The sequence below is a fragment of the Clupea harengus genome, chromosome 13, assembly GCF_900700415.2.
Source record: "Clupea harengus chromosome 13, Ch_v2.0.2, whole genome shotgun sequence".
Taxonomy (NCBI): domain Eukaryota; kingdom Metazoa; phylum Chordata; class Actinopteri; order Clupeiformes; family Clupeidae; genus Clupea; species Clupea harengus.
The window spans coordinates 11,180,572-11,202,361 of record NC_045164.1 but is presented as its reverse complement, the minus strand read 5'-3'; the positions used below and the strand labels follow the sequence as shown (position 1 = coordinate 11,202,361).

The 21,790-nt window shown below is 41.2% G+C and overlaps 2 protein-coding genes across 3 annotated transcripts; one reads left to right on the top strand and one right to left on the bottom strand.

Moving 5' to 3' along the window:
* Positions 1–1,097: 1,097 nt before the first annotated feature.
* On the bottom strand, positions 1,098–20,951 carry nt5c2a (5'-nucleotidase, cytosolic IIa). Of its 2 annotated transcripts, XM_031578993.2 has the most exons (19): positions 20,548–20,951; positions 18,676–18,813; positions 16,837–16,875; positions 14,626–14,699; positions 12,198–12,315; positions 10,765–10,860; positions 10,369–10,460; positions 10,134–10,191; positions 9,910–10,003; positions 9,628–9,681; positions 9,426–9,509; positions 9,248–9,289; positions 8,115–8,222; positions 6,937–7,003; positions 5,352–5,522; positions 4,104–4,155; positions 3,515–3,575; positions 3,142–3,318; positions 1,098–2,614 (listed from the first exon to the last, which is right to left on the bottom strand). In XM_031578993.2, exons 2-19 carry the CDS (start codon positions 18,774–18,776, stop codon positions 2,378–2,380), a joined length of 1,725 nt encoding a protein of 574 aa, XP_031434853.1. In that variant the 5' UTR covers positions 18,777–18,813; positions 20,548–20,951; the 3' UTR covers positions 1,098–2,377. The 2 variants fall into 2 exon arrangements, with proteins under 2 accessions (XP_031434853.1, XP_031434854.1); XM_031578994.2 differs by lacking the exon at positions 16,837–16,875 and having other exon boundaries at positions 20,548–20,948.
* LOC116223183 (microfibril-associated glycoprotein 4-like) lies at positions 12,744–13,592 on the top strand. Its single transcript, XM_042709535.1, has one exon. It carries the CDS (start codon positions 12,771–12,773, stop codon positions 13,506–13,508), a length of 738 nt encoding a protein of 245 aa, XP_042565469.1. The 5' UTR covers positions 12,744–12,770; the 3' UTR covers positions 13,509–13,592.
* Positions 20,952–21,790: the final 839 nt, after the last annotated feature.

Here is a 21,790-nt window from a genome sequence, read left to right as displayed (position 1 = left end):
ATGATGCCTTGTGCACTGGGGCTGGGTTAGCAGAGACGCTCAACAGAACAGAAAAATAAACAAACAAACAAACACACAAACTCAGCTCTGACACAATCACATGAAAGAACTTTGTAGAACTTTATTTTTGTTTGTTTTGGAACATATTGGGGAAGAAAAAAAAAATTATGTAACTATTTGGACTAAAATCCTGGAAGAACATGCACAAACCATCACCTGATGACATCAAATAAAACATAAAGATAGAAAGAAAATGTAGGAAAACAGGATAATAAAATAACATGAAGAATTCCAAGCAGCAGGCAAAAGACATTTTAGCAGTATTTGCATTCCCATTCAATCAACTTTCATGATGAACAGGAGTTTTGTGTCATAGTAACAAAAGGGTGATTATGACAAAGGCAAAGAAAACCATACCTTTGGCAGTAAATGGAGCCAGCAGCCATTTTGCACAACCGTCAAACTCTCACAAGGATCATCAAAAATAAAGAGTACAGGACAACTGGGGTTAAGGCAACTTGAGCCCTCTCTTAACGTTCACTCACATGCCCAACTGCAGTGCTACAGTAACTGATTCAACACACACAAACAAACACACACACCCAAAAAGGCATGTGCAGTATTTTGCACTCAATTAATTCTGTAATACAGAACCGTTCAAATCAGACTGTCTACAATGACAAAGCCGACAATGGGTAGTCAGCTCACAAGTCCAGAGAATGTTCTGGAAAGCCTTCTAGTAGACAGTGTGGTAAATTATCCCACAACAGCAACACCACCTGACAGTGGTCCTGGATCCATTACAATTCCTTGCAAAGACACGTCAGATGCACCACCCCCGGGACCAAATCTTAAGTTGCATAACCTCATTATTTCAAACGGCAGCACACCTTCTTACGACCCCAAAACACACAGCATTATGCAGCACTGGGATCGCCTTCTGCTTATTCATAGGTCCGTGTGACACTCAAACTCTGAGCCTGAAGGAAATACCCAGCAACAAAGCAGAAATGGGCCATTTTGGTCCAATCTCTTTCTCCATTTGTGTATTCATATTTGCTGACAGATGATGGTCTTCGTCAGCTCCAAGTAAAAGTTGAGTGCCCACATATAGGGTCCCTCTCAGCCTCACAATAGAGGAATAATAACCGTTCAGTTAAGAAAATGCACACACACACACACACACACACAAACAAACAAACATACATCCACACAAATGCTGGTCTTTGTATGAAATACAAATCAGAACAAAAATCCAGCATTTACAAGGAGCAAACATTTAAAAAAAAAAAAAAAAAATACAAAAAAAAAAAAAAAAAAAGAAGAAGAAGAATAAAAGTACAATCCTTATTCCACTCTGGCACAAGTGCAAATAATCTCAGTACTGTCCAGCTCTGCAGTAAATCTAGAACCTTCTGTAATCATGAGAGACGGCTGGAGGGCTTGACAACAGGCACGTTATCCCTACTGCTTGACCTGGCTGCTCAGTGAATGACAACATCCATCAAGCATTCCCAGTAACTTGAGGAGCTAGCATTCACAGTATTCAGGTTGCACAAACATATCCACTCCTCACGTACTGAGACATGTCAGTTCAAATGGAGGTGAAGACATAGGCTAGGTTTGAATCTGTGCATTACTGTATGGTCTAGAGTTCCCAAATCCAAAAACTGTAGATTTTTTCCCTCTGCGGTTTGATTGTGGTTATGATAGTTCCAGCATACTCTAACTACTCTGTATGACACTGAATGCCTAGTTTGGTCTACTCCCATGCAAATGAAGGCTGCAGAACTGACCGTATATTGCATTTCCATATGGTCACAACATAATAAACCATTGAGAAACCCAAAGCAGATTCAGAACGCCCAAGCATGCAAAATTTGGGGTGCATCATTTGGATCCAATCAACTTCAACTTGTGCTCCCTCAGAATTAACAGTAACATGGTTTTATCCACAAATAATAAAATACTGAATAGGATTCCTCTCAACATTAACCAAATGATTTAAAATAAGAGAGACGAAGAAAAAGAAAATACACACATCCAAAAATAAAGTTTCAGGTCCATCTCCATCACGAGCGAGAGCAGGAAGAGGAGTTTGGTCAATGAAACAGTCCTCACTGTGGGTCTCAAAACAAAGAATGCAGAGTGTCCCCCCATAAGACAGACAATCTGCAGTTGACCTAATCGTAAACTGTATATACAGGCAGGGAACAGAATAATAATGAAAATTTAAAAAGAAAACAAAAGACCTCTCCGAAAAAATAAAACCAGGGGAAAAAGTTGATTGCCAAATACATCCCGCCAGCCTAATAAGGCTATCATTTCCCCTTCCTCTAGCCCTGTTATGGACCAGTAGGCAGACCCAAACGCCTTCTTACTCCTCTTCCTCCTCCTCCTCTTCGTCGTCATCCTCATCGTGGCAATGCGTGATCTCCTGGGGGGTCGTGGGGAAGAGGTGGGGCGGCTGGATCTCGCTGATGGAGCGCGTGAGCTGGTGCCGCTTGCACTCGTGGTCGCGGAAGTCCTCCGCCTGGCGGTTGCGTGTTGCCATGGGCGACTCGATGTCGTTGATGTTCAGGTTTGAGTGCTCCACTGTGGACTCGTGGGGCATCTGCATGTGTGTGTGAGTGAATGTGTGTGTGTGCGACAGAGACAGAGGGAGGGAGAGCGTGTGTATTTGTGTCAAGGGAGAGAACACAAGAGAGAGAGAGGGAGGGAGAGAACACAAGTGAGAAATAAAGAAGAGAAAGGAGAAGAAAATGTGATCAAGAGGAGGAAGGGTAAGAGACATGAAAGGTGATGTCAATAGCTTAAAGCCCAAGGTGATGTCTTGTTAAAGCCCAAAAGCAAGGCAGAAGACACAATGTGCATTCCTTCCAAGGGGTTTGTAATGCCTACCCCCCTATGGCGAGCAGGGGGAGGGGGCAGCCCAATGCCAGTAACTTAGGGGATGTCTGAATTGTGGGCTTGTTGGTCAGTGAAGGCACTAGCTAATTAGCCGTCTCTCAGTAGTTAAGTACATGTTTTCGGTTCATACAAATCTCTGTGTGTGTGTGTGTGTGTGTGTATCTGGACACAACCCTTGTTGGTGGTGGCTGAATAATGAGTGGGCGGGCGTCGAGTGAGGTGGGCACTCACCAGCACGTGGGCGGCTCTGAACAGGTAGCTGAAGGGGTAGTAGAGCATGTTGATGAAGGACGCGGCGTACAGGTCGGCGTAGCGCATCACCTGCGAGGCGAACAGCGTCTGCCGCGAGCCGCTGCGGAACAGGCTTCCCATCATGCCGTAGCACATGTCCATGTCGTGGGTCACTTTCTGCAGGAAAGAGAGATGGCGTCAGGGCCACACTGAATACTTCATGGAAACAGAAACCCCAACATGCTTCTTACCGTCTACTGAGTGCTGACAGCTGATTAGTGGTTGATTTGGCTTTGTTATGAATGTGAAAGTGTGTGTATGTTCACACGTTTACCCGTGATGTGTTTTATTTCTGAACTGGTGTGTGTCTTACCTTAATCCTCCTCTGGAGGGAGCTGATGTCAGGTCTCTCATTGCTACTGCTGTCCAAATGTCTGGAGAGAGAGAGTGAGAGAGATTGACAAGAGGGAGAAAAGGGGGGGGGGGGAGAGAGAGAGAGAGAGAGAGAGAGAGAGAGAGAGAGAGAGAGAGGAGGGAAAGATGGAAAAGGTTGGGGGAAGTGTATGTGTGTGTGAGAGATAAGGAGGGAAAGATGGAAGAGTGCAAGAGAGGGAGACACAGAAAGGAACAGGAGAGAGAGAGAGAGAGAGAGAGATCGATGAAGTGTAGGGAGCAAAAACATTAGGAGGAGAAGGGGTGAGACGAGCTGTTATAAATAGCATGGAATGTGTTTCACGCTTATCCGTCTGACCAATGGCCTTTGAGTGAACGCATTGGGTACACAGTCTCCAAGTGCCTCTCTAGCCCAGTCAGACAGACAGACACACACACACACACACACACACACACACACACACAGACACACACACACACACACACACACAGACACACACACAGAACGTGAGAAGGCATGGTCATGGTATACGTGGTGTGGTTTGAAAAAAGCCTGCAGACTAACTCACTTGTAGAGCTCTGCAAGGAATATGTCCAGGCTCTGTAGCTCCTCAAACAGGGCTGTAGCAGAGAGAGAGAGAGAGAGAGAGAGAGAGAGAGAGAGAGAGAGAGAGAGAGACATGGAAAGACAAACAGAGAGACATAAAAAGGGGGTCGGAGTAGTGAGTGAGTGGTCTGTCCTTGATTGCTGTAACATATCCTTTTTCTGTCAGTTCTATTTCTGTCCCCACGCCTTAACATATCTTTGGACAAACTATGTTGAAATCCTGGACAAACAGCATGTTGCTGAGGCCACCCCCCAAAGGACTTTATTAGTCCTGGCCCTGTACATGAGAAACAAACATAGTGGCTCGGACCAAGCCGTAAACAATCCCAGCTTATTCACATGGTGCTTCAAGTGCATGGAAGAGAGGGGTGTAACTTGATTGGTTGTTGAGCTTAAATAGCAACAACCTTTTGGTTATCCTGCTAGGTTGACAGCTAGCCACTTACATTTCAATGCCAAGCTCACGAAAACAATCTTCTCTGTCCTATATAGCCTGCACCTTTTTCCAACCAGTTTCATTTCCAGAGGTCTCTTCCTCCAGCTGCCCGAGGAAAATAACTATTAAATGGAAAAGTCCAGAGTTTTACCACTACACCAGCTTACAAGCTGTTTAACTACCTGCACAAGTGTGCAGCAGACCAAGGATGTGGCTGTTTGGGAGGTTAAAGCCGTTGTACTACACACCGATGCTTACCAGTATGATGAGCAGAAATCCACCTGAGATTGCTAAACAAACATCCACCTCCACCACCCCAGCTCCACCTCCCAAATGCCACTACTGCACCTTGTCCACCTTGTGTTTGTCAATATTCACTTTTGCTCTATAATGATATGCATATTTTGTTGTATTTGTTATTTGTATTGCTACATTGTATTCATATTGTTGTATTTGTTATTTGTATAGCTAAATTATATTTATCTTGTTTTTGTTTTGTTATTTGGGTTTGCTTCACTAGTATGTTGTTGCTTCATAAATGATGTTGTCTGTCCTTGTCCTTGTTCTGTGTGTGTGTGTGTGTGTGTGTGTGTGTGTGTGTGTGTGTGTGTGTGTGTGTGTGTGTGTGTGTGTGTTAGTGTGACTGTGTGGCTTTGGATAATGATAATTGTTGATGATAATAGATAATAGTTGATGTTGATGATAATTTCTGTATGCTTCTCAATAAACGAATACATTCTAAATAGGTCTGGGAGAGGGAGGGCTGCGACTGACCGCTCTTGTCCGTCCACACGTGTAGCTCCTGGGCCATCTCGGGGATCACCAGGAAGGTCCTCCATCCCTGACGCTTCTTGCACTTGAGGATATCGCCAAAGATGTGGTCTCCAATGTACAGGATGTCCTTTCCTTTGGATCCCAGCAGGTCGCACACAATGTCAGAGGAACCTGGGGAGGGAGTGCATGCCGTTCTTTTCATTAACTAGGTGCTGAAAGGATCTGGCTACGAAGGAAAGGGCAGACTAAGAGGTCTTGAGTAGGGATGGGTATCGTTTGGTTTTTATCCGATACCGGTACATAACCGATACTTTTAAAACGATACCGGTGCCTAAACGGTGCCGGAACCGATACTTTTTTTTTTTTAAAGTGCAAAGCGACGATTGACAACATTAAAGAAAGGCTTTTTTTATTGCCAAGGCAATTTTTTTTCTTCAAATTGAACAATATATTAACTGTTTAAAGTATATTACAAATATAAAAACCATACAAAACACTTGGCTTCCAACTACAGCTTCAAACTTTTTAACTTCAAACTATGAACATTATATTAACTGTAAACAACAGTTTATAGTATACTTAAATAAATATAAATAAATACAAAAAACAGCTTCAAACTTCTTTTGCAAAAATATGAGCATATTTGTCAAAAATGTATTATTTTGTTTGCATTTATTTCATGAAATTTCACCATTTTATGATTTGTTTATACCTATCTTTTCTATCTTGTTCATAGTTAATCTTGTTACTTGAACACACTGAGTACGAGAAAATGTGTACTGCCCCTTTAAGAGACTACCGTTGGTAGTTTATCTGTCATCTCCGTTTATTTTTCAGTCTTCAGTTGCTGATCTGCCGTTGACTCTTGCCTTCTCTTTCCACGCAATTATTTTGTTGCATTTGCTGCACGTCGCGATGTTTGAATCTTTTTGTGCGAAATACAGCCACACTTTTGACCGTTTACCTTTCGGTATTTTCTCTGTTAAAAGGTTGATGGCTAGTTCTGTTTGTGCTTGCCTGCTCTTCACTGTCATAAGACTGTTGCTATGAAAACACCAATGAGCGTGAGCGACACAAGACAAAGTTTACATTGGGAGCTGGGGCAGTTTTACATGTGCCCCACGGAATCTGCCTAGCGACCGTGTTCAATTGGCTCAGGCACCGAAATGAAGCACCGAAATCTGCGTTGCATTTCGGTCCGGGTAGGTACCGGTTGTATTGGAACCGGTTCCATATTGGTACCGGTTCTCGGTACTCAACCCTAGTCTTGAGAGATGTGGACAACAGTAGGTCAGCATACATTGTTTTTCCCAAGCTCATACATACAAAAAGCATGAATCAAATAAGAACTAAAAGCGTAGCTGAATAAAAGTTGGAATAGTACCGAAGCAGCCCATCGGCTGTTGTCCTAAGTCTCTTTAGCTGTACTGTTGTCCTAAGTCTCTTTAGCTGTACTGTTGTCCTAAGTCTCTTTAGCTGTACTGTTGTCCTAAGTCTCTTTAGCTGTACTGTTGTCCTAAGTCTCTTGAGCTGTACTGTTGTCATGTCTGTAGAAGTGCATGATCTGTAGAAGTCTCTGGCTTACCTCCAGAGTACACGATGCCATGCTGCAGAGGCCCTGTGTAGGTTCCAATCTTCAGACGACCAGAGACCTGCACAAATGAACCGTCAAAGCACAATCAGCACACTCACTCCTGTCGCAAAACCGCAGCAGGGTTACCATGGGTACAGCCTGAGCACGTAATGTCACTTATGTCCCTTAATGTTTAATTGCCCAATGTTATGTTATGATTTTAAGCCACTTTGATTGGTTTTTTAAGGCCATTGTATTTGGGGGCTCCAGATCTGTTTTAGTATATTTGTAGCCATCGAGGATTTGTGGCGTTAGTCTGACACTCGTCAGATCCGGTTTCACTGGGATTATAGTCAGGAAACCCTTGATAATGGAACTAATATGTTTTCTTCCAGGCCAATCAGTTAGGCATGCGAGCGGGTTAAGTTTTTGACAAAGTGGAAGCACTGACATATGACATCTATCTAGGACCACGCCAGTGTGTGAAGTGCTTGACAGAGATGGTGCTATTGGATCTGCTCTAGAGATTACGTGGATGAACTCACAAAGGAAAAAACACGCTGTTGCCAGATGAGATCGCACAAACTCAGTTTTCACTAGGAGTTGATCCAATCACTTTCAAGACACTTTTCATTAATGCTCTCTCCAGACCACACACCAAAATGGAATCCTGTTGTTTCCAGAGCACAATGACACTGATGCCAAAGTATTGTGCTGGGAGGTCTTCACAGTACATTATACAGAAGAGAGCTTGACTACAATGAGGAGAGAGATTTTAGGCCATCCCATGCAGAGCCAAAAGGGAACAGAGCTCAGGACAGTTTAGGAGAGGAACTAGAAGTTCCTTTAAATGCACAACCTGGAGTGGTTCATCCAGTTCATGGCACAACCTGGAGTGGTTCATCCAGTTCATGGCATTTTGTGTTTATGCTAATGACAAGTATTTGTTTGTATTAAAATGCAATGTACTATCCTGAATATGGCAAAAGCTCTGTTTAATCTGCTGTTTGGCAAATGTCAAGACTTGCTGCCAGTTCCTAATTTTATTTTGCCCTTTGCGAAGCCTTCACGGTCAAACGCCTTAAAGCAAATACCATCCACACTGCATCATCATCTGGGGTCTGACCCATCTGCTAACGCTGCTGCTGTGACATTTCTGTTTGTGGGTCGTGTTTGGGCAGAGGGCTCACCGTGTCCACCTGTCGCAGCACCGTGCCCTCGCCAAAGAAATGCGGCTTGCGGGCGTCCACCAGGATCAGGTCGAAGTAAGACTGCCAGGGCTGATGAGGAGCTCCAACCTACATGAGCACCACGAGAGATCAGTGGTTAGATGAAGGCATGGCAATGGAGGAGGAAAAAAAAAAAGAGGCACCACTTCACTGAGAGACAGTACCAGACACTCTCTCAATGAACATGCTCAAAAAAATATTCCAAGTTACATTGCAAACTCCCTCGTAAAATACTTGCCTTCAAGAACACCGCGATCATCTAATGCTGATTTATTGGACGTTCCCAGCAACAGCCGTAAGAAAATCGGGGACACAGCCTTTGTCAATTACGCCCCAAAGCTATGGAACATACTGCCTATAGATATCAGGGAAGCCAGCTCACTAAACATTTTTAAAAGAAAACTAAAAACTTATCTCTTCACCTTAGCCTTTAACTAGCTACGACTTCGCACTATATATATATATATATATATATATATATATATATATATATATATATATCTCAATATTTTTTATTTATTTTTAATTGTATTTATTTTTTATTTAATGTGTTTTACTTTTATCTTCATTGTGATATGATTTTAAGGGGTTACATAAACTGTATCTCTGAAGAGTTTTATTTTCTATCTTATGTTATGCATTTTATGTATTCTATTTTTTATCTTAAATCTATGCACTCTATCCCTGTTTATACGTTCATTTTTATTTTATTTTATGCACTCTATGCTAGTTTTTATGTTTTATGTATATTTTTATGTGGATCACTGTGCATGTCATTTCTTTGTGCACATAATGTTTTTGCTGTTAAGCACTTTGAGCTGCATTGTTTTGTATGACAAACAGGTGCTATACAAATAAAGTTTATTATTATTACTATCCCTATGTGGCTTATATGATAAAAGTCTTAACACAGACAAAAACAAAGGATCAGATGTTCTCTGCATACACATAAAATGGTGACTGTGTCCTGTCCATAACCTTAATGTGTTCTCGTAACCAATGCTACATCTGCTAGGGGGCCTTGGCACAATGCACTGCTGTGTCTAACTCTGGGATGAGAGGGTTCAGAGTGTAAAAATAAACACCACACTTACTGTTGGGCCATGGGAAAGGTCAAACAGGAACGTCATGATTTTCTAAAGAGAAAGGGAAAAAAATGAGGTACCATTAAAAGCCTGAAGGCCATGCTGAATACTCTACAGTATTGGATATTGTAGACTCTCATTACAGGCCTAAAATAAATAAAGCATAGTGCACAAAATAGAAACTTACATCAGTGTACTTGTAGTCACTGTTTGTGACCAGGAACACCTTTGAAACTTCGTTCATTCGGCTCAGCAGAAGAGGCAATTTTGACTGGTTGAAGAGAAACAGCAGTGGGATTAGTCATGCCCTAGTCCCTAGCCCCATGCAACATCAAGAAAACCAAACAGAATCCACTTGAAAGCAAAAACATGTCAAGTGAGGTACTCACATCTTTCACCACATACTTCTCAAGGTTTTCAACCGTCTTCTCCTTCAGTGATCCCTAACAGGCAATTCGAATGGGGGACAGTTAAAACCTCAATTTAATAAAATGTCCTGGAGTGCTGTGCATTCAGGTAACCAATGAAGAAAGACATCACCTTAATGGGAATGTTAATAAGGTTAGTCTCCTTTCTACAAGTCTTGCTGGAGTTGGGTGTCTAGACACAAGGCTGCAGCAGGGTAAGGGGAAATGAAGGCCAGGTAGAGGAGCGAGTTGCCATGGCAATACCTTGAAATGGACCCAGTCCACAGCATCTCTGACATCCTGGAACATGCTCTTGTAGGACATGAAGAGGTCCCCGTCTTTAAAGCCTGTTTCACAGCTTAAAAAGAGTGACGGAAATATTACAACTCCGAGAACAAGCATATAAAAGAAACTCTGCACGGTCTTTCTGTCTCTGGCATGTTAGAAGGTTCCTGTATTGTTGCTCTAATGCTGAAGCTGAGACTCACCTTTTGTATCTTGCGCAGTTAGTAAAGAAATCTACCAGGCAGGCAAATAGGTACGTTTCTAGGGAAAACATGATCATAATTAAATCACCAAGACCCAATAAATACATTCATAAATAGATAACATACAACACATGCACAATGTGCAAACTTTAATGTACTGGTTTCTGACTGGAAATAACTGATTCTGAAATTACTGAAATTATGTACGAGCAACAGACTGACTTTTTGTTCCTACCTGGCAGATTGAAGAGTGTGTTCAAAATGTAGAAGCGGTCAGTGTCTCCGCGTTGGATGAATTTGTTTGGATACTGTTCCCTGGTCTCAGGCCTGACACACACGCACGAACACACACACACACACACACACACACACACACACACACACACACACACACACACACACACACACACACACACACACACACACACACACACACACACACACACACACACACACACATTACACTAGCTGCCTATTGCACCTTTCACTGCTTTCCATTCAGCCATCTGCAACTCTGCCATATATATTCATATGGGTATTATTTGATCACTGTGTGGCCTTCGATAAATATTCTCACTCTAGCCATGTCCAGATTCATTTGTTCAATTAGTAAAAAGAATGGGTCACTCACCCCCGCATGAAGTTGAATCCATGGGCGCACACCAAAATGTTGCCATAAGCATCAACCTTCAGCAGGTTTCCGTATGTGGTATCAAACACTAGACCCCTGTGGTTTTCACAATTACAAAATATACTCACACATATTTTTCCAATCAGTATTTTAAATGAGTATAGTATATTTGCAAAGGTAATATATTTTATTTGTCTGCTAACATTAAAAATAAATACATTCAAAACCTGGCAGATGGCAAATTCACAAATGATACACAGGTGTCATTTATTTCACCGTAACTAATTATAATTAGGTACTACCTATGACTGGTTAAGGTAGCGATCTCCTTCTGGATATAAAATCTCTCTGTCTAAGGGTTCTCAACCAGGTTGGGAAGTACCAGAAGAAAATGAAGACTGAACAGACAGTCTGATTCAAATGCTTAAGTGAGGAAGATTTCAAGAATATATCCAAAAGCTTTGATGTCCTATTGACCACCACAGCCCACCTCAGTTAAGCCATCACCCTGAAGAATCTATAAAGTTCAGTGACTGAATTGAGGTGCAGGTACAGGAGTCCACAATCTTAAGAGCTATCCATGGAACTGGACTGGAGGGTGGCAAAAAAGCCAATTAGTGTGTTTACATGATGGTATAATTCGAATCTTAGTCGGACTATGCTATCTTTTGGGGCAAGTGCTATTATCCCAATATACATGGCAGTGAATAAATCGAATCATTGGCCGAAAGCATGTCATATCCGATACGATAGGTGGCGCTGTTTTCAGGGGTTACATAAGAGTAGGACAATTACCCAAGGCGCAAGGCTAAAGCAACACTGGAGTGGCTCAAAAACAGTGAAGTGAATAAATTAGGATGGTTTGGACAAAGCTCTGATCAAAATACTAATGAGAAACTGTGGCAGTACAGTCCTGCACTTCCATCACATCAACCTTGGTGTTCTACATTAATTCTACCAGGAAGAATGGGGCAAAAACACTGCAGAACAATGTGCTGGCCCTGTCTCACTTCAAAAGCCATTACTGCAGCAAAAGGTTGCTCTCTACCGTGCATTTAATAGGGGTTGAATGCTTATGCAAGCAGAATATTTTAGTTTTTAATTTATTTATGTTTAATTTTAGTAGGCACATGACTTATGACCTCTAGAAATATACCACAGCATAAGGTTTCACAATGAAAGTTCTGATTGGGAAAATATTTGTTTCAGGGGGTTGAACACTTTTACAAGCCACTGTATTAATAATGAAAGCAGCTACCAATGAAGCTAACTAGCTGTAACCAAATACATGTTTTTAAAATAAGTAAAAGCTGTTAAGGATTCACGCATGAAATGCTTTTGTAGTTTAGGATTTAACTGATGGTGACAAATACAGCCGCTTACAAAAGGACAGAGCAGGTCTTAACAGCAAGAGAAATGTAAACATATTCTACCTTGTGGGGAATGCTGGATCGTACACAAAGTTGAGCAACTCCTGTGGGTAACCAATAGAGACCATCCTCTCCACAGTCAGGTCAAAGCCCAGTGACTCGTACTCTGGGGACTTGTACACTGAAGTAAGAAAACAAACAAAGGGTCTGTCACCTGCCAGTGTAGCGCTATAAACCATCTCAAACAGAATATACAGAAAACACCTCACTAAATAAAACTAGGCCTACACATATAATAATAATAATATGCAGCAAAAACCAAATTAATAATATGTAGCAAAAACCAAATGAAATCCATGTCTTTGAATAGTTGCAGAAAGGTGGACAGAAATTGTCTCATTACAGTAAAGACATTCTTTTCTATGCTCTTAGGACAAGGCAAGGTTGATACTGCAGGCAAATAGGAAAGGCCCAATGTTGGTTGGAATCCCATCAGTTGTGCAATCCTTTTGCACAAAAAAAAAAAACTCCTTTTGCAAAACACCTCAAATTATGAAATTCTGGAAGTTCCTCATCCAGTAGTAGCCCTTATAAATGCGCGTAAGCAGGCCCAGGCTCTTCACACTGACTGAAAGCATGGGTCCCCTGCTGCTTCTTCTACCGCTGCTCGCCGTGGCGGCCCATGCCGAGCACTTTCTCCCTCTAGACTGCGGCGCCATCCGCGACCGCAACGCCAGCAGCCCCAGCGGTGTGTATGCCACCTACCCGGCAGGCCCCCTCTCCCCGCTGCGCGTCTACTGCGACATGGAGAGCGACGGCGGGGGCTGGACAGTGTTCCAGCGCAGACTCGATGGCTCTGTGAACTTCTTCCGACCCTGGGAGGCCTATCGAGCGGGTTTTGGTAGCGCCGACGGGGAGCTCTGGCTGGGCCTAGAGAACATGCTGCTGCTGACGCTGCGGACACAGAACGAGCTGCGTGTGGACATGGAGGACTGGGCAGGGAACCGGGCGCACGCCCACTATGCCTCCTTCTCGCTGGAGCCTGAGGCGGCCGGCTACCAGTTGGCCCTGGGGCGCTTCGTGGACGGGGAGGCGGGGGATGCCATGAGTGGCCACAACGGCATGAAGTTTACCACCTTCGACAGGGACCAGGACAGCTGGGGGAAGAACTGCGCGAGCCAATATATGGGTGCGTTCTGGTACAGCGCCTGCCACACGGCAAACCCTAACGGTTTATATATACCAAAATCGAATTCACCACATGAATCAGTGTACAACAGCTGGAAAACTTGGAAAGGGAATGGGTACTCTTTGAAAAGCATCTCAATGAAAATGAGACCGGTGTCTCAATGTTCTCATTCTACTGATTTTTGAGGGTTGGTCTGTCTATGGGACCTGTTGATCTATAATTGTACTGACATGGTTTGTACCAAAGTAAAGCTTTGTCCAACATCAAAATAAATGTGTTGCATGTGTGTAAATCTTCACAAAGGTTGAATTGCATTTTATATTTCATCATATCTTCATATTATATAGGAATCCTCCTCATCTCTAAACTCGCTAGGATCTTCTGCAGGCAATTATGGTACGAGTCCAAAATCATCCACCACATGGTAAAATAATTTATGAGTGACAAAAATAGGCTGATCATCATGATGACATAATCTGCATGCTTTGACGACTGTAAACAGAGGACTTCTTGCCACAGAGCCGCCTGGCTGGTAATACTGTCGGTGTCATGTACGAGTAAGTTTCCTCTTGAGGCCTTGGTTGTGTGTTTGTCTGACAACTAGTGTGAAATTTCAGACCCTTCCTGTAAACGTTAGCACTTGTTTATGGCTTTGGGTCCGATAAACAGATGGATAACTGTGGTAACATTCCAGCATCAGCCTCTGGGTAGAAGTCATGGAGGAGGAATCATTACAAAATAGAAGGGGGCGGGGGGCATAGTGGGTGGGGTTTCCGTACTGCTGATACAGATGACTGATGTGCCCCTTCCCAGAGGGCCCTATTAATCTCACATGTCCTACATGGACTTGACACACTTTCTGGGAGGTCAGCGCTATTTACAGATGCATTACTCCTTGCCAGGCTTGCATTCAGAGTTCCTGTGTACTGACTTTTCCCAGACCTAGATTCAGCTTTCATTCAGTTATTCATTCTGGAATTGAATGACCATGTTGATCTACAAACATGAAAAAAAAAAAAGTATATACAAAGCATAAAGTTAAAATAGAAAAAGCTGTAGCCCTACACTGATGGTAGGCTAGCAGTCGTCTCACATGATCTTTTCTTACGACTAACTGGCTGTAGTATGACAAGACATTACAAATCAGATAAAGTACATCCAGTCTACTATAATGGACTGGTCTCACTACCAGTGAGTCTCACAGCCAGTACATGCAAGACCTCTTGTCTGAAATGATTCTGCCCCAGCGCCTGTGCAGGTCATACAGTGTCGGCCTCAAGGTCATGAAGCAATGCCACTTACCTGCTAAAGTGTAATCCATATCAAAGCCGAAGCATTTGATCTTCTCCATCGCCAAACTTCTGTTTACGAACACCCTGAAAAAGTAAAGAATAATGATTACGATCAGACATCGGATTGGGGACTAGTCGGTGTACGTAAAAAAAAAAAAAGGATGATCAGCGATTCTATTTCACTTGAATTGTATAACTACCAAATAACTTTGGCACATCTATTAGCACAGCTTCGCGCCCCATCCATCAGCACAGATTGGGACATTGGATTTGGACAGTATTTCACTAAGCAACGCTCCTGACTGTATATCACCACCTCCCTTTCATCAATTCTGAACTATTGCCCAACAGATCACTCTTCTAATTGAAGGTCATTTAACTCAATGGACTTCAATTACATTGCACTTTTCCTTTTAAGTATCTCCTGGATGTGAGAGCCAAAGTCCCTCTGTGAATATGGGAAGTAATAAAATGGCCTGGTTTACCCCCATGCTATGAAGCGGAAAATATTCCAGCAGCTTCTGCATAGTTAGAAAGGGCAACTCTAGTAACTAACTTATATGTTTGTGGTGACATTCAGTCAAAATTGCTTTATCCAGTGTTGTGTCTGTAAGGGATATTTTTCTTTGTTACACTCAGGAGAGATTTTCAAACATCATTTGATCATGATGTCAACATCACACGATCATGATGTCAACATCACACTGTGGAAATCCACCAGTTTCACAATATTTTAAAATCTATAAAAGGGAAATGTTTAGTTTTAAAGAATCAGAATAATAGAATCACAGCTTGAGAGAGAAGAAATCTTGATTTGAAAGCAAATCAAGGCAGTTAGGAGGGATCTGGCTGAAATCATAAAAGGATGAACAAAACATCAAGGTCTGTCACAATGAATGAAACCCTGAAAAACAAATATGTTGTTAAACATCCTCAGAGGTCAGTTTGTTTGAGACACAACCGTACACTAAAAGCACCAATGGGAGTTGCCCGACTACTATTCACGGCAGTAACAATACACCACAACCACAATGATGACTGCATGCAAGGGCCTGTCTACATCACAAAACTCTGCTAAGCACATCTGAAATTCGAACTTCAACAGCCTTATTTCTCTATCATTCAAACCAGTACTCTTCAAAAGTGGATATTGAAATTTGAATTTAACTTGATATTGAAGTAGACTTGTCTTAATCTTTATCCAGATGATACAGAAAGTGGTGAACTGACTAAGTGGTAAATTGAATCAAGACTACAGCTATTAGTCTATACTGCAGCTATTTGGGTTCATCTGAAGGCGTAATGACCAAACCCCATAGAAAAGGCATTACGGCACAAGAGAATCAACATCGACATCAAATTTGTGCTAAAAAGAAAATAATTGGTTCAAAATCACCATAGCTTTTTAATCATACCATGCTTTTAAACAGCACTTCTGTGTTCAAAGGTAGACTAGGTAAACTATGTAAAATGTTCTTATGTTCATAAATTCAAATCCACAGAGGTATTAAGCCATCTGAGACACAGGCAGCCAAAATGAACCACGCAATTCATGACGGTCCAGACAGATACGTTCCACTATCCGGTGAAACAGTAACAACTCTTATTATGGTTTCCGATAGTTCAATGCATTTATTTACATTTTCAGGCCCTGAAAAATGTAAACAAAGGCAAAACCACTCCTGACCCAAAGAAACAACCACACAATGTAGTCATAGAAAGGAACACTATTGCAGGTCTAAAAACATTTTTATTTTTGACAACAGAAACTGAATGCGGCTCCTTTAATACAAACATCAGCCTGTGGGAAAACTACAACCTAAGCAAAATGTGACCTTGTCCAACCTGAAGTTGACATTCAGATGTGATCCAATTTGACTTACTCAATACAGATTGAGGGTGGAGCTGTTATATTGAGGAAGGGATGCGTTAGGGGTCAAATAAATGGAAAGAGATGCGGTCAGAGGAAGAGGATGGAGGCGCACTACCTAGAGTTTAAGCTGCTTCCGTCAGTCCTACGGGGAAAGCCTACAAAGCACTTACACACGTTCACGCCATACAGCAGAATAAGTATGGATGTTTTTTTGTTTTTTTTATTCATTTACAAAAGATGCTATGATGTTTCAATGAATAATAGACATCATATACAAAAAAGAAAAGAAAAATTTTAAACAAACATTCAAGTAATTCTTGCAGTTTAGCAAACAAAACTCAATCGTACCTCATTGCAGGGTGACACTGGGCCAGTTCCCGTGGACAGCTTTGTGATAAAGGAATACATGTGCTAAACATTACCATGGATCAGACTCATGGGCATGGGTCACTCCGTGGGCACAGTATGACACTGCACTGGAGTGGTGACAACCAACAGGTATACACACACACAGGCCAAACAACAGTCCTGAATTCCAGTCCCTCTGTAATTTTTTTTAAATTTCTTTATTTGTTCCACAAAATAACTAATACATCTTCTGTGTTCTCTGAGATTTCACAAGCACAAAAAGTGGGCATTAGGCAAGAGAAAGTAGAACTTTCACAAGATCACAGGTAAAATGCTCTGTGCTCAGCATATGGTTTATAAAGGACATTTTATACAATCAATGTGTTGATTGTTTTCAGTAAAAAAAATTGCTTATCCTAAGAGGATGTAGGTTGTCATTAGCTTATACCCTGTAACACACAGCTGAATACAAATTAATCATCAAGCCTTTGGTCCACAATTAGGAAAAGATCTCAGAATGGAAAAACAAGCTTTATGTGAATGATAAACAACACAAATGAGAGACTGAGAATTAAAGATGTATAGATTAATAACAAAGTTCTCCTCTTATTTTTGAACTGCAAGTATCCTTCAACTCAATGCCCTAAAACAGCCTTCAGAAAGACACGTAAGCAATAAGATAAAATGTTTATTAAAGCGTATACTATATCACAGCATATGACTAAGTATTTTAACTCAAGTTTCTTCGTACAGGTATATCACATATTCACCAATATCTGACTTTATTATAAAGAAACCACACAAAATGGTCAGTCCATTCTCTCAACTGTGTAGCATAAGGAGGCAATGAGCTCCAAAAGGTAAATGCCTTATTTTAACAAGATGGTGATTAACTTGCATAGGTCTTTTATATGATTGAAATAGAGTATTTATGGCCAAACAAATGGCATGAACTTCACACACTGACATTTCTTTTTAAACAAAGAGGACTACTGAATTAATTCATATCTCTTTTGGCAATTCTACAACATTTGTGAGTAGAACAGTGAAATCTATGAAGTGTGCGTTAAAGAGCTGATATGTAGTATCCACGGGCCTAAGGATGAATACCACATTCAGTAATGATTGAGTGTGTGTGAGAGAGATACAGACAAAAAAAACATCTTTGCAAGATAAATCAGACATTCGTTCAACTTGTTTTCCCACCCACATTTATTGAGTAATTTCCTTTGAACTAAAGGTCAAAGACATTCGCCAAAAACCCTTAAAATCCTCTCAGCAAACACATCCTTATCCTCTAAAATACTGAAGTGATTTGATCATCAAGATTTTCATGTGTTTTGACTGCTTCATAACTTTTTACTAGTGTGATAATATGCTAGGTAGGCTATTGGTCAACTCAAGGCAATACAAGTTTTGTACAATATAGTAAACAAATACAATACCACCAGACATAACTAAACCATGAAAGTACTGTATCTTCCAGAAATGCAAGTCCTCTTGTGGTTAGCACAGCATCACATTAAACACTAGAGCCAACCGTGATATTTTACTTTACTCTAAAACTGGCACCTGTCATTTAATACCAGTATCGTTTTCTTATTCTTATTGTTTATCGTTTACAGATTTATTGTTGGTAGTAAAAATGGTTAGCATTAGTACCACTTTACTTTTCTGCAAAAGACAAAAAGCGTAACTGCTTTTAACACCCACAAACCCGCAATCTTTGAATATAAACTGGAAATGTATTTTTACTTTTACTATTTACAACGCTAGACATCAACCGTGTGCAGTGAAAAGTTAAATGTCCTGTGCAAAGAGTTCCAGACACATTGGTACCTGTGATGAGCTTCTCTTCTGTATTTCTTCATGGACATTCCATCCATGTTGGCCGGAACGTCTGCGTATTTCTGGAGTGTGTCACTCCATGAGGTCGTCATCTTGAATCGTTAGCAGGCTAAACAAGCTGTGGAGCTACTGGAGATATGAAAAAAGAGGACCAATTCATTACAAATAAAGTACTGTTGACCAGTACATACAAATCTCTTATGAATACAAAACCTAATGGATATCGGATTGGGGGATTATACGAGATCTGGTCAGTACAGTATCTGAACATGATTTATTGCTTTGATGTGGTCATTAACGTTAATGTTAGCCTGCGGTTTGGATTGCTAACTTCATTCATTCATTCATTCATTATTTCAAGGGTAACGTTAATGTGAACATAAAGATACCTCCTGAAGTAACTTAGATTAATACATTTTAAGTTGGTGCAACACAAGCTGAGTAATTCATTACATGTTTTCAGTGCATTTATGTTAGCTGATCATAAGAATGACCTCACATTATTATTCAAGCTACCTCCTTATTATGTTTTATATACAACTTTGACAACCATGGCAATGTGAAATAAACCCAGCTAACAATGGCATATAAACAGATTGCGATATATCATTAGAATTAATATGTTAATATTCAACTAAGGTAGACTGTTTTTGTCCACAGTACTATTTACTGTTACTGTCATACTCCAGCCGTGCAGAGCCTGACAGAGAGATCTGGCTTTCCTAAGACAAAGTTTGGGGACCCCTGTTCTAGTTCCAGTAGGTTCAGTGCAAAGCACACTGAGATGAGGGCATGTCAGAACACAGGCGGAAATCTGTCTGGGTTAAGCTGCAACACACCTACACATAACCTGTCAGTTTCATTTCTTTCCTGATGCGCATTCATCGAATTACACTAACAAACACCGGAAACACCTACGAAGAATATCTAGAAATATACACAGGCCCATTTTTATCATGCAAATGTTAAAGGAGCGCCGTCTCTTATTTTACGTATTCACTTAAGATCTGGTACGAATTTTCCATGATGATTTTCAGAGCCATTAAGATACAACTTCCTTAACCCTAAACTTGAGATGCTAAAACACATTCAGGGGGTAACGTTAAAGAACCGACATGACGTTAGCTCTGGAATAAGCAACTTAGATAGTTGATAACATCGTCCAACTTTCAATATTTGTACGGTTCAAAACAATTTTGTGTTAGTAATAAATAATTATACTATTTTAGTAACACAACATAATTATAGCTAGAGCAATATGACTTTCCTCAGAACCATGCCTTAACAATTGTTAGCACATTTCAGCAAAGCCTATCGAGAGTAAACGGTGATTATTTGCCATCTACATTTCTAGCCAACATCAACCCGAAAATCAGTGTTACATATGACGAGTTGTAACGTTATCAAAATCAAACTGACAGCTGCTACCATTCACTTGCACTGAACGAAAATATTATCCATAAAACGTTTGCTAGGGTTAACATGAGTGAAAACAAGGTTCAACTACTATAAAACAGGACGTTAGCTAGCTAGCTGCAATGCCAAATGTTTCTAAGCACTAATAAAACGTTACTGCTAGCTTAATGAAGCAAGAAAGCTAACTGTTAGTTGCTAAGTTAGCTAGCTACTATGGCAAGGCAGTTCCGTGTCATTGTAGGCTGCAAAGTAGGCTGAGCTAACGACGACTTCAGTAATCTTAACTAGCTACCTATTTCTGTGTGATTACCCCCAAAAACAATTATGTAGATATTACATGTGTGCAATAATATGTCTCTTTTCGTTGACTGTAGACTGCTACTGACACACTGCACTTAAAAATCCTAATTTTCGTTGAAGGATAACCGCGCAACACTTGCTACTCACCTCCGCGGAAGCAACAACTGCACCAAACCCAATTGCGCCGACACGCATGCGTATTCGTGCGAAGACAGTGAAGGAATGCCTCAGCACACATAACAGACAAGGCGCATCATCAGGCTGACGGACAGCTGGTGTGCTTTAAATCATTTTCAGAGAGGCTCGGGCCTAATATCAATAATGAAGAAATGAAATATATTAATTATGTTTTCAAGTGAATTCATGTTATTAGGTAGTTTTTCCTCAGGTCACATTACACAGATGGCTAAAGCTTCAAATACATCCCTGATCGTCAGGCAGTCACATCTGGCAAACAATTTGGTTTCGATTAGACCTAGCCTATAGTTTTGTGGATAAATCACTATGAGGAAGATACTCTACCATTTGCAGGTCTGCTGTAAAAAAAAAAAGAAAAAAAGAATGGAGCCACTCTGCCAAACACCACCATTGCTTTAGTAAATAGCTCCATCTCCTGGTCTTCGATGGTAGCCTAACGGTGGAAACCCATGACAGCGACGCGATACGCTTCCATCACTTTGAGTGGGCGTGTTGTAGCGTGTGGAAATAGCATTTTCAAACTGTCAGAGACGACACCAAACATTCTGATTGGCCGCTGCGGAAAAAAATCGCTCCTCATTTGCATAGGATTCAACATTTTCCAACTTTTATCGGTCGCGTCGCCCAAAAAGGTGGTCTACGTCACAATGGATTGGCTCCCGTTGAAATGCATGGGATTAGAATATCGCGTCGCTCGTAACGGTCTCATGGGTTTCCACCGTAACATTCTACCAGCGAGGTTTTACATGAAAAGCATCACATTTATCCTACCTACCTACCTACCAGGAAAAACTGACGCTAAAAACATTCGCCGACTCCGAGAGAATGACATTCTTTTACATTCTTAACATTTTTAGAAGTTTAAATATCCATAATATCTAAAGGACTGAGTTCAATTAGCTTCCCAAAAGTGTGCCGAGGATAAAAGCGTGGGCCTTACAACAAATATTTGAACAACTTGTTAAATGGGTAGTAAATAAAAAGGTACAACTAACGCGTATCCACGTGATTGCCAATACAATTTAAGCAGCCCGGGTTACCTTTGTTACACAGCCAAAATAAAGTTGGCTATGCTAGACTATAGTGGTTGTTATTATTTCCTTTCCTTTTTAATATTCATCACCCCACCTTTTCCCGGGTAGCCTATAGGCTTTTTTGAAAAGAGAGAGATATGTTGCAAGTAAGCCTACAT